The sequence below is a fragment of the Rhinolophus sinicus genome, chromosome 5 (assembly GCF_057876585.1).
Source record: "Rhinolophus sinicus isolate RSI-liver-muscle chromosome 5, RSI-T2T, whole genome shotgun sequence".
NCBI classification, from domain to species: domain Eukaryota; kingdom Metazoa; phylum Chordata; class Mammalia; order Chiroptera; family Rhinolophidae; genus Rhinolophus; species Rhinolophus sinicus.
This window is the reverse complement of record NC_142505.1, coordinates 111,482,951-111,496,784: the sequence shown is the minus strand read 5'-3', so window position 1 is coordinate 111,496,784 and position 13,834 is coordinate 111,482,951. Positions and strand designations below refer to the sequence as shown.

General features: G+C 57.3%; 1 protein-coding gene across 5 annotated transcripts in view; it reads right to left on the bottom strand.

Moving 5' to 3' along the window:
- ADAP1 (ArfGAP with dual PH domains 1) overlaps positions 1–13,834 on the bottom strand; it is a 46,054-nt gene that overhangs the window by 2,040 nt on the left and 30,180 nt on the right. For 2 of the 5 annotated variants that reach the window (XM_074314066.2, XM_074314070.2), the window contains exons 5-10: positions 6,785–6,897; positions 5,932–6,078; positions 1,405–1,488; positions 1,107–1,169; positions 500–619; positions 68–296 (exon numbers count right to left, since the gene is read on the bottom strand). In XM_074314066.2, coding sequence (XP_074170167.2) covers positions 68–296; positions 500–619; positions 1,107–1,169; positions 1,405–1,488; positions 5,932–6,078; positions 6,785–6,897 — 756 coding nt within the window. The remainder of the gene's footprint in view (positions 1–67; positions 297–499; positions 620–1,106; positions 1,170–1,404; positions 1,489–5,931; positions 6,079–6,784; positions 6,898–13,834) is intronic. The other 3 variants (XM_074314068.2, XM_074314067.2, XM_074314069.2) reach the window with 3 other exon arrangements.

Below are 13,834 nucleotides of genomic sequence, written 5' to 3'. Positions count from 1 at the left end.
AGGCGTCCACTCTTGGCACGGCCACACGGGCGCTGGCTGTCCCCCAACCAGCCCCGCCGGCCCTTACCTGCGTACTCCTGGGGCAGCATGGGCCTGTCCACCACCTTCCGGAAAGCGTCCAGCCATGCCCGCTGCTCTGACTCCGTCTCACAGGCCAGCAGGAACCTGCGCTCCGGCGTGACGATGGTGATGCCATGTGGCCAATGGTGGCCCTGGGTGGATGGCGGGAGCCTGTCCAGCACCGTGTAGCCGCACTCCCTGCTGCCGATGAAGACCTCCCCTCGGGCAAAAGCGTCCTGCGGGCGGGGCAGGCTGAGCTGAGGGCCAGCCCCTCAAGTCGCCCACCTGGGCCTGGGGCCCTGAGGGTCTGGAGGCTGTTCCTTCCGGGCAGCTGGCTGTCCAGACCCAGCTGTGCTCAGAGGGCACAGGCTCAGGACCCCGGGAACCCCATCCACCCTGCATGGAGCCCCAGCTGATCGGGGCAGCAGCCCCCCCTTACCAGGGGGTCTTTGAAGTACATGAGCCGCCTGTCGTCCATGGTGAACCAGCGCTTCCGGAAGCCTTCCGTTTGCTGTGGGTCAGTGTGCCAGTGACTGGCTGGTTGGCCTGACGCAGGGCCCTGTCCCCAGGTGACCACAGCTGACCAGCAGGAGGGCAGGGCCACCCATTCATCCAGCCACTCACGCCTTCACTTCCATGCCTTCTGGGGCTCGTGATGCACCAGCCGGCTACACGGCCTGGTCCCCACCTCCGGGCCTCCCTCCACTGCCCTCTGCACCAGCTCCTTGCTGGACTGTCCCATCCCTCCCCATGGGCTCCAGGCGGGGTCTGCAGTGTGGGGCCACCTGGGTCCTGGGGCAGCGAGCTGCCCGCTGTGGCTGAGCAAGGTCACAGGTACATGACCAGAGGGCGGGGCCTGGCCCAGACCCCCACGGTCCTAGTAAAACACCGGGGAGCCACAGCCGTCCATGCCAAGATGACCCACTAGAGACACTCAGGCAAGCTAACGCTTTGCCTGGGAGTGCCACCCGCACTTCCAGCCTCCACGGCCACCCTGGCCCCGCCTGGCCCCAGATGACCAAGGCCAGGGCAGCAGTCAGACGCACCTTGGGCCCCGTTTTCTCCATGTAGCCTTCCTTCAGGTAGTTCCTGGTCAGCTTCGGCACCAGCTGGGGTGGAAAATGGGCTTAGCTCCAGGCCTGACCCCCCCCTCACCGTGCCCCACGCATCCCAGCCCCGCTTCCCCTCCCCATGCAGCTAAGCTAAAATGCCCCAGGATGAAGGATGGCTGTGGTCACTTCAGGGGCCTCAGACGTCAGTGGCAGGGGTCCCTGGGGTCCCTATGGGTTCTGGGCCAGCCCCCAGCCCACCCCAGGGGCACCGTCGGCAGCAGTAGCCACTCACGTCGGCGTCGCAGGCTCCCGGGAAGGCCACTTGCAGGTAGTGGAAGCGGGCGGCACGGAGCGCGTTGAACCAGTGCACCATCTCCTGGGGGGGCGGGGAAGGGAGGGGAGGGCGTGGGCAGGGGCGGGGCATGGCCCTCACTCCTCCAAACCACCCCCGCCCCGGAGCTCAGACTGCCCGGCAGGGTCAAGGGTGGGCTGTACCGCCCACTCCGGCCACCCCCACCCTGCGCCCATGCTGGGATGAGGGCTCTCGGGGTGTCAGGCACAAGGGCAGGCACAGGCCCCCTGAGGTGACCTGGGCGGAGACCATGTAGTTAGGGCAGGGCAGGGGGACAGCAGGTAGGGGTGACGCACAAGCCATTCCCCCCCCCTTGGAGCAGTAGGCGGGCTCGGTTGGGGCTGTTTTCTGCCCTCATGTTTTCTTGCCCAGAAGAAGGCTCATCCATTTAAAACGCAGCCCAGCTCCCCCTCCCGTGCCCCTCGGAGGGAAAGAGGGTAGAACAGCTCTGGGGCACAACGTGGTGATGCCACAGTGTTCTCATACTCCTGGGATCCCTGCCCACCCTGGCGCCACACCTCCCACAGAGGCTGCCGGTACCTACCCTCCCAGGCCCTTCCATGCTGGGCTCCCTCAACCCTGATGAACCCAACAATCTGCTTCCTCTGCTGCTACCTGGCCAGAGCCAGCAAGGGGTCGCCTGCAGGCCCGCCAACCCTCCTACTCCTCCCTGATCACCAGGCTCCAGAGCGCGCTCCTGTCACCCCCACACGCACCCGGCCCCGCCCAGGGCCCCGCCCACCAGGCTCACACCCACCTCCAACACTGCCTTCTCCTCTGGCCTCTCCACGGGCCCTGGCCACACCCTTCAAGGAACCCGCCTACTACAGACCGGATCCAACAGGAACCGGGCACTGCCACTCCAGGCCCTGCCCACTCCAGGGCAGGCCAGCGTTGCTGCAATGTCACCGAACTCGAGTTAAGATGAACTCAAAGGGTCCCAGGCTGAGACACATCATAATCAACTTTGCAAAAGCCAATCTCGAAAGCAGCGAGATAAGTCACTCATCACATAGGAGGGTCCTCAAATAGCCCATAAGCAGACTTCTCATCAGTAACTTTGGAGGCCAGCAGACAAAGGCCCACATACTGAAAGTGCTCAAAGGAAAAACTGTCAACCAAGAATCTTATATCCCACAAAACTGTCCTTCAAAAGTGAGGAAGATCCTGAAACTAATATTAAAAAAATAAATAAATAAAATAACACATATTTTTCTATATTTAAAAAAAAAGGGAGGAAGAAATCAAGACATTCCAGATAAACAAAAGCCGAGGGAGTCTGACCGTTAGACCTGCCCTTCAAGAAATGCTCAAGGGAGTCCTGTAGGTGACCTGAGAGAAGCCTGACAGTTCCTTGAAGCCATATGGAGAAGTCAAGGTCTCAGAAAGGGTAATACAAGGCCAATTCTAAAAGCGAGTATAATTGTGATAATGGTTTATAAAGTTATGTTTTGTTTTTGACATTATTTAAGAGACTAATACATAAAGAAAAAAACAATTATTAATGTAAAAGCTGGTATTACATTCATGTACCTCATGACAGACCATCAAAATACATGATGCGAAAGCTGAGAGAATCACAGGGAGAAAATGTTCTACCACAATACTTGGAGTCTTCAATACCCACTCTCAATAATGGATAGAACAGTCAGACAGAAGATTAATGAAACAGGACGTAACACAATAAAGCAGCTAGACTAACAGACATGCAGAGCACCACCCAAAAGCAGTATACACGTTCTTCTCAAGTGCAGGTGGGACATTGCCCAGGATAGACCAGATGTGAGGCCACAGAGGAAGTCTCAGTAGATTTAAAAAGATGTCGGACACAGTGTCTTCTTCAGCCGTGACAGGATGAAATTAGAAATCAATAACATAAAGAAAACTTGGAAACTCACAAAATTGTGGAAATTAACCAACAGATCAAACAATAAATCAGAAGGGAATTTAGAAAATACTTAGAGATGCATGAAAATGAAATCACAGGAAACCAAAACTATGGGACGCAACAATAGTGGCACTAATGGGGAAACTGGCAGCTATAACTGCTGACACTGGAAAATCTTAAATCAACAGCGTAACTTGACAACTTAAAGAACTAAAACAAGAACAAATTAAACCCAAAGCTAGCAGAAGAAAGAAAATAATAAAGATTAGAGCAGAGATAAATGAAATAGAGAATAGAAAAATAGATAAAATAAATGAAGCCTAAAGTTAGTTCTGTGTAAAGATCAACAAAATTGACAAAGCTTTAGCTAGATGGACTAAGAAAGAGAGAAGATTCAGATTACTAAAATCGGAAGTGAAAGTGAGACATTACTACCAATTCCACAGAAATAAAAAGGATTATAAGAGTGTACTGTGAACAACTGTACACCCCCAAAATGGATAACCTGTGTGAAATACAAATACCTAGAAACACTAAACCTACCGAGACTAAATCACAAAGAAATAGACAATCTGAATAGACCTACAACTGATAAGGAGATTGAATCAGTAAGCAAAAGTCTCCCAACAAAGAAAAGCCCTGGGCCTGTCGGCTTCACTGGTGAATTCTATGAAACACTTAAAGAACTAACACTGATCCTTCTCAGACTTCTGTGTAAAACTGAAAGGAGGGAAACCCTACCTCACTACGAGGCCAGCATAACCCTGATACCAAAGTCGGACAAGACACTACAAGAAAAAGAAAACTACAGACCAACATCCTTCATGAATATTGATGCAAAATCCTCAACAAAATACTAGCGAACAGAAATCAGCTGCATATTCAGGGTCCTACGCCAAGACGAGTGAGATTTACTCCTGGAACACAAGGACGGGCCAACATAGCAATATCAATGCAACACATGAACAGAACAGAGGAAGGAAACACGTGATCATCTCAACTGATGCATAAAAAGCATTTGATAAAATTGATACGAAATCTCAACAGAACCAGAAAAACCCCGATAATCCTAAAAAGGAAGAACAACACTGGATGACTTACATGTCCTGATTTCAAAACTCCCTACGAAGACAGACACACGGACCAGTGGCGGAACAGAGAGCCCAGAAATAAGCCCTCGCACATACGGTCAAATGACATTTGACATGAATGTCAGGACCACTTGATGGGCAAGGACAGGCTTTTGAGAAACGGTGCTGAGAACACTGGGTGTCCACGTGCAAAAGAATGAAGTCAGATGCTTACCTCACATCACACACACAAATTCACTCAAGATGGATCAAGGACCTAGATGGAAGGCCTGAAACAACAAAACTCTTGGAAGAAAACAGGACAAAGCTTCACAACATTCAACCTGGCAATGATTTCCTGATTATGACACCAAAGGCACAGGTAATAAATGAAAAAACAGACAAATTAGATTTCATGAAAATTTAAAAATTTTGTGCATCAAAAGGCAGTTTGCAGAGTGAAAGCCACCATACAAAATGGGAGAAAATATTTGCAAATCCTATATCCAATAAGGGATTCATATCCAGCATATATAGAGAAGCCTGTAACTCAACAACCAAAAGCAAACTACGCCGTTCTATGTGCACGACGAACTTGGACAGACATTTCTGCAAGGAAGATTCACGAATGGCCACGGAGCCCGTGACAAGGGCGCCTCACCCCGAGCATGAGGGAAACGGGGATGATGACCAGAGGCCGCCGCACACCCACTGGGGTGGCTGGAACCCCAGCACCAGAAACAAGTGCCAACGAGGATGTGGAGAAATGGAGCCCTGTGCACACTGGTGGGACGTGAAACGGTGCAGCTGCCGTGGGGGACAGTGTGGAGGGTCCTCAAATAATTAAACACAGAATCACCAGGTGACCCAGCGATTCCACTCCTGGGTCTGCACCCAAAAGAACTGGAAGCGGGGTCTCAAAGATACCTGCACCCCACGTCCGCAGCAGCGCTGTGCACAGGCGCCAGGAGGGAGAGTGTCCGTTTGGGAAGATGGAAAAGTGAAGACTGACGGCTTCACAACACGAATCTGCTTAACGCCCCTGAACTGGACACTTAAAATGGTACAAATGGCGCGTTTTACGTTGTGTGTGTTTGACCACAGTAAGGAAAACAAAGACCTGAAGGGTGGCTGCCTCAGGAGGAGGGCGTGGGGGAGGGGGGAGCCGACCTCTGTGTCTCAAGCCTCGTACAAGTATTGACTTTTCCGACACTGTGCACCACATTTGTGATAAAAGTAGTGTGGAAACCAAATCAACAAAAGGAGGGCCCCGTGGGGCACCAGGACAGATGGGGGTTCTGCGTGGGATCCCGCCCAGCCTGGCCGCCGACGTGCTGGGTGGGAAGGCAGGTGCGTCAGGCCGCAGGGGGTCCCTGCGGATCACATGCCAACCAGCTGCCACCCGCTCTCCCACATGGACCCGAGGTCCCCGCAAAGGGCCCTGGGGGAGTGGGCTGGGGGCCCCTGGGCTCCCCCGAGACAGCACGGCAGCCCGGCCCTCGCACCCACCTTCCCGTCCTCATGGTAGATGAAGATGTTGCGTGTGCTGTTGTCCCTCAGGTACGTGACCTGCAGGCCGTGCGGGTGGCCGATCTTGGCAGGCTGAAAGGTCGCATTCAGATGCTCGATTTTCATGATGGCCTTGGGCTCCTTGGCCTGGGAAGCAGGCAGGGCCTCAGTGCCAGGTGGCTGCACACCCGCCGTGCTGTGTGGCTTTGGGCAAGTTTCTTACCCTCTCTGGGCCTGGGCTCCCTGGTCTAAGCTTACAATAACAGCATCCCCCCCCCCCACAGGTGACACAGATGGGTGCTCAGCATTCAGCATCCAGGCAGAGCCTGCCTTGGCCCTGCAGCACGCGGCTACTCTCTGGTCCACCCCACATCCCCCACACTGTCCTGCACCTGACTTCCTTTCTCTCCTTGCCAGGGGGCTGGCAGGGGCAGCAGGGTGTGGCCATGAGCTCCCGTTGTTGTTTGTATCACGGCCGATGTTCTGACCTGGAACTGGTCTTGGGGTCTCTGCCAGCTACAGGGCCTTCAGCACCCTCCCACCCCCATGGTCACCCCATGTGCTGACCGCAGCCAGTCCCCTCTCTTCCTCTCAGGCCTGGGGGCGCCTGCCAGGGAAGGGCTCATGACCTCTGTCCCCCAGCATGCCCATTCCTGGCCTGGCCCCAGAGTGTGTGTGTGGGGGGGGTGTCCCTGGACTGGGGAAGCGTGGCTCCCAGGAATTGCATGAGGGCAGCTGACGACGAGGCAGTGCTGTCCAGGGGCCAATGTCCAGCCACTACAGGCCCTCAAACAGAAGAGCAGGACTGTCCCAGGACCGGCGCCCCCACCTCCCAGCCCCCAGACCAGCTCACATCATTTCTGTTGAAATACTTCAGGGCCCCCTCTCGCTCAGTCAGCACAAACTTCCGGCTTAAAAACTGCCCATTGTCTCGGCCACGCTTCCAGAGGAAGCCCTCTCGGTACCCTGAGGAGAAAGGGGACAGGGGTCAGGTGGGAGAAGATGCAGTCAGAGGGGACAGGGGTCAGACAGTCCACGGAACAGGGTAGGGGCTACCATTTGATCTGAGCCCAGGACCATGTTAGCTGAGCAGGGACACACAAGTGCCCAAGGCCCGCAAGGACGCTGTCCGCCAACCCGACACACATCCTCTCTTCTAACCCCCAGGAGGACCTCTGAGGCACAGCCTGTTACTGTCCCCACTATGCAGAGAGGAAACAGGTTCAGCCACAGGTGGGTGGCTCCCAGGCCCAGCGGGAGCCCCGGCAGAAGCTGGTGCTCGGACACCTAGACCCCTGGCCAGCCTGTACTGCCCACAGGGCCCAGCAGAGGGCAGCAGGGCCTGAGGACACGCCAGGCGGACTGGGTGGGACAGCCAGGGGGTTAGCGCCAAGCTCCTGACCCCACACTGTTGCACTGGCTCTGTTACACAGCCCCAGGCCACATGGACGGACAAAGGGAACCGTGCCTGAGCCTGTCTGGCTCCCAACAGCCAGCTGCCAGGACACCTATCCACAGGCACTGGGAAAGCAGCTGAGGAATTCTCGGGGGGCATGGCTAGGATCCCTGATGTGCGTGGTCCCAGCAGACAGACAGCTGTCTGGACCTTGGCCTGAAGGCAGTGTCCTCTGTCAGCCTCAGCGTGGATGCCTGCCAAGCGTGCCCCAGGCTCTCCAGGCCATAGCCCCTGGCCTCACTCAGGGAGGCCCAGGCCCGAGCGTCTGGACCTGCAGACTCCGGGCCCTACGACTCCTGCGGACGGTACCCCACACGGGGGCCTCTCCAGGCTACACAGTGCGGCAGTGCCCAGCGGGGCTTCCTGGCACAATCTAGAGCCTGGCTTGTGAGCAGTCTCCTAAAGAACTGGCCCACTCTGGGGTAGAGGCCAGATGGCTCACTCAGCATTTACTGAGCATCTGTTGTGTGCCCACGCCTACTCTGTGCTGGGCCCTACTGTGTGCCAGCACCTACTGTGTGCTGTGTCCACAGTGTGCGAGGAGCCAGCCCACTGCCACGCCCACACAGCAAACCCTGGTGCTGCACCTGGTACAGGCTCAGCAAGAGATTCTGAGCATGAGAGACCACTGCACACGCACTGGAATGGCCAGACCAAACCCCCAAAACTGACCGTCCCAAGTGTGGGCAAACACACAGCCCCGGAACCTCCTGTGCTGCAGGGGACGGCAGGATGCTGCGGCCATCCTGGAACACAGCGGCACTTTCTTAGAAAGTGAAACATGATACCACCCAGAGAGAAATGGAAGCCTGGGGGCAACAGACAGTGGCTGTGCCCAGCCCGCTGTCCCTCGGCCGGCGACCAGCCTGTGGGAACGGCGAGCACCACTCTGCACTGAGAAACGAGCTGCATTGTGGGTACAGGCACCGCGAGGAGTGACCACGTCCAGGCTGCCACGGTGGGTCCCATCTAACGGCGGCAGGAAAAGCTCCGTGCTGGACATGGAACACGCCGGGCTGCCCAGGCTGGTGGCCAACACGCACTGCAGTTTGGGGGGACGGCCCTATCCTGTGCCTCACCCTTGTCACAGCTCACATGACTGCATCCTGCATCAGGCATGTGTCATGTAAATTGTCCCGTGTGCGTGTAAGTTACACATTCATTTTACAGCTGGAGCAGGGAGCACAGGGTCTTGCTTGGAGGGGGCAGTAAGGGTGGGCCAGTCTGTGTGTCCTGTGCCCAGGTCCCGGGGTGACCCTCCCAGGCAGGGCCCCCATACCGTGTGCTTCCGCCTGGCATGTGCCAGTGGAGGCGGTGTGACCGCATGCGGCTAAAAGCATACACGTGAATACATGCTCGGAAGTGCAGGTGGTGATAAATGGCATGTAAGCATGTGTGAACACACGTGTGAACACACAAGGGCTGTGCCTGGGCAGCAGTGGGCAGAGGAGGCAGTGTCCGTGTCCCAGGGCTGTCTGGGCACTGCTGACCCGACCCCATACTGATCAGCACCTCTGAGGAGGAGGGGTGGGGAGTGTCTCCCCAAAGGAGCCTGTCTGACCCTGAGCCCAAGCTCAAGTCCCCTGGGGCCCCCTCAGTGCCTGGCCCCCAGGGGCTGCAGCGTGTCCACAGCATGTGCTCAGGCACCTGACGCCATCATTCCTATCACGGGTGCCCGTGACAGGGGCACTTCCTCACCTGTCTTCTCTCATTTCTTCGTTCATCCATTCATTAATTCATTCATTCAACACGAGCACCCGCCCAGCAGCTGCCAGGAGGCTCTGCTGGACACGGGGCTGCAGTGGGGGGCCAGCTGGCAGGTCTCTGGCTGTGGGTCCCGGTTATTGGGTCGCTGACCTGTGCCCCATTTTGTGCACAAAGAATCCAGGACCCAGAGACATTGCCTGACCAGCAGGGCACTGGGGACCCAGGGGGTTGAGCTGGGGCTCCTGGGTCACCACGACCCCCTTGTTTGTGACCCCCCACAGCACCCAGAGTGAGCACACACGGGAAGAGACGCCCACACTCCCCAATCAACAGGGCACCAGCTTGCAGGAAGTCTTCCCGCCCACCCCAGACCCATGAGTGCCCCACACAGGCGCCCAGCTCCTGGCAGAGCTGGGCTGGGGGACCAGCCCCTCCCTGTCCACATGCCCCAAACCCTGAAACCCACGCACCGGCTCCAACACAAGAACAGCAGAGCCCGACCCCACATGGAAAACGCTGCTGGGAAGTGGGGCTCACGGTCCGAGTCCAGCAGGGAGCCTGCTTGGATCACGGGGGGCAGGGGGCAGCGATGGCCCCTTCCACCTCCCAGCTCAAGCTCAGAATGACCTTGACTGGACCCCAGCAGCCACCCCAGCAGTGCTGCGTGCCCTTTGTATGCCCCGCACCGACGCCACTTAACGCTTCCGGGGGTGCATAAGGAGATGGGTAAGATCCTAGGGGACGAGAGGGTTCCACAGCCTCGGCAGGAAATGCTGTGTCTGTCGGTGACTGGGGCTGGCCTGGGCGCCTGGCCCTCTGGACAACCGGGGGCATTGTCCACTGCTGAAAGGCCACCATTGAGGCTCTGGCTGGAGGCGGGTGGGTGTGAGGAGGGAGCCAGGAGCAGCTGTTAGCTGTTACCCAGGGTCAGCCCCAGCTGGCAGCGACCGCAGGGGGCCTGGCCCAGGCACCTCCCACTCACCCGTGACCTTGGCTGAGGCAGCAGGCAGACAACAGGCAGTGGGGTGTGCCAGGCTGGCACCTGCCCGTCGGGGTCCACCTGGAACCCGGTGCCCTCGCCACAACCCTCACTCCCTGACACCAGGTTCTGTGTGGCCTGCCAGTGCTTAGACAGGGGTACTTGGTTACTGAGAGGGACATCGCGGCAGACCCCGCCTGCTACAGATGCAGCCTTATGTGACACGCCTGTCCAAACTGCCATCCTGTTCACAGAGGCAGCACTAAGGTCCCTGTTCCCCAGGACACGGACGCCGCTGACGGAGCCCTGCACCCCGGTGTCTCTATCTTTTTTTTTTTTTTAAGATTGGGGAAAGGGAACAGGACTTTATTGGGGAACAGTGTGTACTTTCAGGACTTTTTTTTCCAACTTGCCCTTTCAGTCTTAGTTGTGGAGGGCGCAGCTCAGCTCCAGGTCCAGTTGCCGTTTTCTAGTTGCAGGGGGCACAGCCCACCATCCCTTGCGGGAGTCGAACCAGCAACCTTGTGGTTGAGAGGACGCATTCCAACCAAATGAGCCATCCGGGAGCTCAGCGGCAGCTCAGCTCAAGGTGCCGTGTTCAATCTTAGTTGCAGGGGGCGCTGCCCACCATCCCTTGCGGGACTTGAGGAGTCGAACCGGCAACCTTGTGGTTGAGAGCCCACTGGCCCATGTGGGAATCGAACCGGCAGCCTTCGGAGTTAGGAGCACGGAGCTCTAACCGCCTGAGCCACCGGGCCGGCCCCCGTGTCTCTATCTTGACACTCTTGAGGGCTGCTGGGCAGGTGCCCTGTGCAGAGTCCTTCGGATCGTTTGAATGACGTTTCTCATGACTGGGGTAGGTTACGCATTTTCAGTGAGTGTCATCACACCCGTGGTGGTGACAGGGACCCAGCACCCGGGAAGGGGGTCTGCTGGTCTCTCCAGTGGGAAGTTAGTAGCTTGCCCTTCTGTCCTCAGCAGTGTCCTGGGGAAGGCCCCTGAGGCCACAAGTCCTGTCTCCTGACTTCTGCCCTGGGGTCGGGGCGCCCACTGTGGGTCCTGTTACGACGGGGTCACTGGGTCCCACAAACGCACTTCCCCTTTCTGTGTGTCTTCCATGAGTGTAGGCTGGATTTCCACGGTAAGAAAGCTGCCCCTCCCCCCTCCTTACTTACTGGTTCAGTTCTTCTTTCTGTCTTTGTGAACCCTGGAAATCGACTTCATCCTGTGGCTAGAATCCTGGGATACCGCCTGGACCGCCCCTTCAGAGGCCTGGCTGCAGGACACCCTCCTGTGAAGCCCCAGGCTCAGGAGAGGCCCCAGCAGGAGCCCTGTTGGGCGGGACAAGCTCCTCGGGCAGGCACACCCTGCACCCTGAACCCTGCACCCTGCACCCTGCAGCAGTCTGGCGTCTGGCCCCCCTGTCGGCCCGGCACTGTGGTAACCCACTGTCTCCACCTCCAACAGCCCCGGGCACCACCAGAGCTATGGGCAGGCTCCTCACACCCCAGCAGCCTGAGACGCTCAGGTCGGGGCCCAGGCCCTCCCCAAACCCTGCATCGCCCTCCCTCCTGGGACTTCCGCATTCTGCGGGTGAGAAAGTGCTCTGTGGCAAATCCAGGGGCAGGGCAGGAAGTGCCCACGGGAAGCCCCACTCCTCCAGGGATACCCACAGGGCAGGGGCTGGCAGTCCCCCTCAGGAAGCACATGGTGCCGTGTGTCCCCCTGAACACTGGTGCTAGTGGCGGAGCGGGAGGGGGTTTGCAGGTGCTGGGCAGCCAGGTGGTCCGAGGCTGGCTGGTGGGGAGAGGAGGGCTGTGCCTGGTGCTGCCCTCCATCCTGGGAGGGGACGGGTGGGCATGACTGGCACAGAGGGGCCTCTGCCATGAGCAGGTGACACTCGGAGGCTGAGCAGGCAGGGACCTCACACGGGACCTCTGGGACCCCTGCAGCCCAGACGGGCCAACGCACTGGGCACCTCCCCACGTAATGCTGGGGGTGGCTTTGCCCTGAGGGTGGCTTAGGGAAGGTCTCAGTGGAGGCAGAGGACCGGGATTCCATTCCTATAAATCTCAGGCTTGGCTGGGAGGGGCATTGCAGGGAGGCACAGGGCCTGGGGAGGAGGTGGCATTAACATCCTGAGAGCGATGGCTTTAAAGAAATGGAGGGGACACAGTGCTTCGTTCAGGGTCCCTGTGTGGGGCCTGTAACTAGCCCCTCATGGCTCCGCCATCAACAGCAGCCGCCGCCCCTTTGTGGGGACCAAGGAGGATGCCCGGAGGCCGAGGCCAGCCGGGAGGGGACTATGAGCCTGGGGGCTGCTGGGAGGGCTGCGGGGGACCAGGCCTCGGAGAGAAGGAGGCACGAATGGCAAAGGCAGGGAGCCCGGTCTCCAATGTGAAGCTGATGGCTCACCTGGGGCACCAGGCTGCCTACTGTTTCCCCAAAAATAAGACCCAGCCGGACCATCAGCTCTAATACGTCTTTTGGAGCAATAATCAATATAAGACCCAGTCTTATAGTAAAATAAGACTGGGAATATAATATAATATAATATAATATAATATAATATAATATAATATAATATAATATAATATAATATAATATAATATAATATAAATATAATATAATACCAGGTCTATAATATAATAAAACATAATACTGGGTCTCACATTAATTTTTGCTCCAAAAGATGCATTAGAGCTGATTGTCCGGCTAGGTCTTATTTTCAGGGACACACGGCAGCTTCTCACCGTTGTCACCAGCTCCCCAGCTGTGGCAGGAGGCAGAGGGAAACACCTGGCCCCGGCTGACCCCAAACACACCAGAAGAGCGCTCCCTTGTCCCCCAAAGGCTGCGACAGACAAGACCTGGGGGCGTGCCACCCTACGTGACACCCCACTCGGAACCCAGACCCCGTCTCTTGTGAGGAGCGCTCCTCGTTCCCAAGGTAGCATGTGTCACACCTCCCTGGTCACCGCAACAGGGTCACACGCCCAGCCCTGACCAGCCAGAACCCGAGACGGGACTTGTCCTCACACTCCTGTGAAAGTCACACATGTCCCTTGGTCAGAGAACCTGCATGAGGGGTTAAATGACCTGGACCTGCTGGAGGGAAACTGCCCTGGGAGGGTGGGTGATGACCCCGAGGGGCCGAGCCGTCCTGGTAGTGCTAACGGAACCCCTAGATCCAGCTGTTCCTGAAGCCAGTCGCCATCCTGTTCTCCTTATACCTGAGCTGGACTTCTGTCGCTTACAACCAGAGCGCCCTGATGTGAAAACACAGAAATTCAGTGGTACGGTTGTGTTGGCCCATCCTGCCCCCGCTTCTGAAATGAGGCTGCATGTCATGTTATCAGGTGCTGAGATGTTTATGCCCAGGACACAAAGGAGCCCAGGCTAAGTCTTCCCGGGGTCCAGGCCAGGACGGATCGTGGGGGGTCCCGGGAGCTGAACAGACACAGACGCCCATGTTCCACATAGGGACCATCACAGGAGGAAGTGGCTGTCCGGAGTGGACAGGAATCGAATCAATACCATACACCGGCCATGTGCCGGCAGGGGGCTTGGAGAGGCAGACCCTCTGGCCGCATGCAGAGCCCTTCCCAGCCTTGCAACCACGGCCTGGACATGGGAGCGTTACCCCGCAAGCGGCCGTGTGGACGGCATAGAGCGCTTGCCCGGGGACAGACAGAGCGTATATCCATTCACACCCTGTGCTTCCCCTGCTCTGACCAGGAGTCTATTCCTGGCAGCAGAAG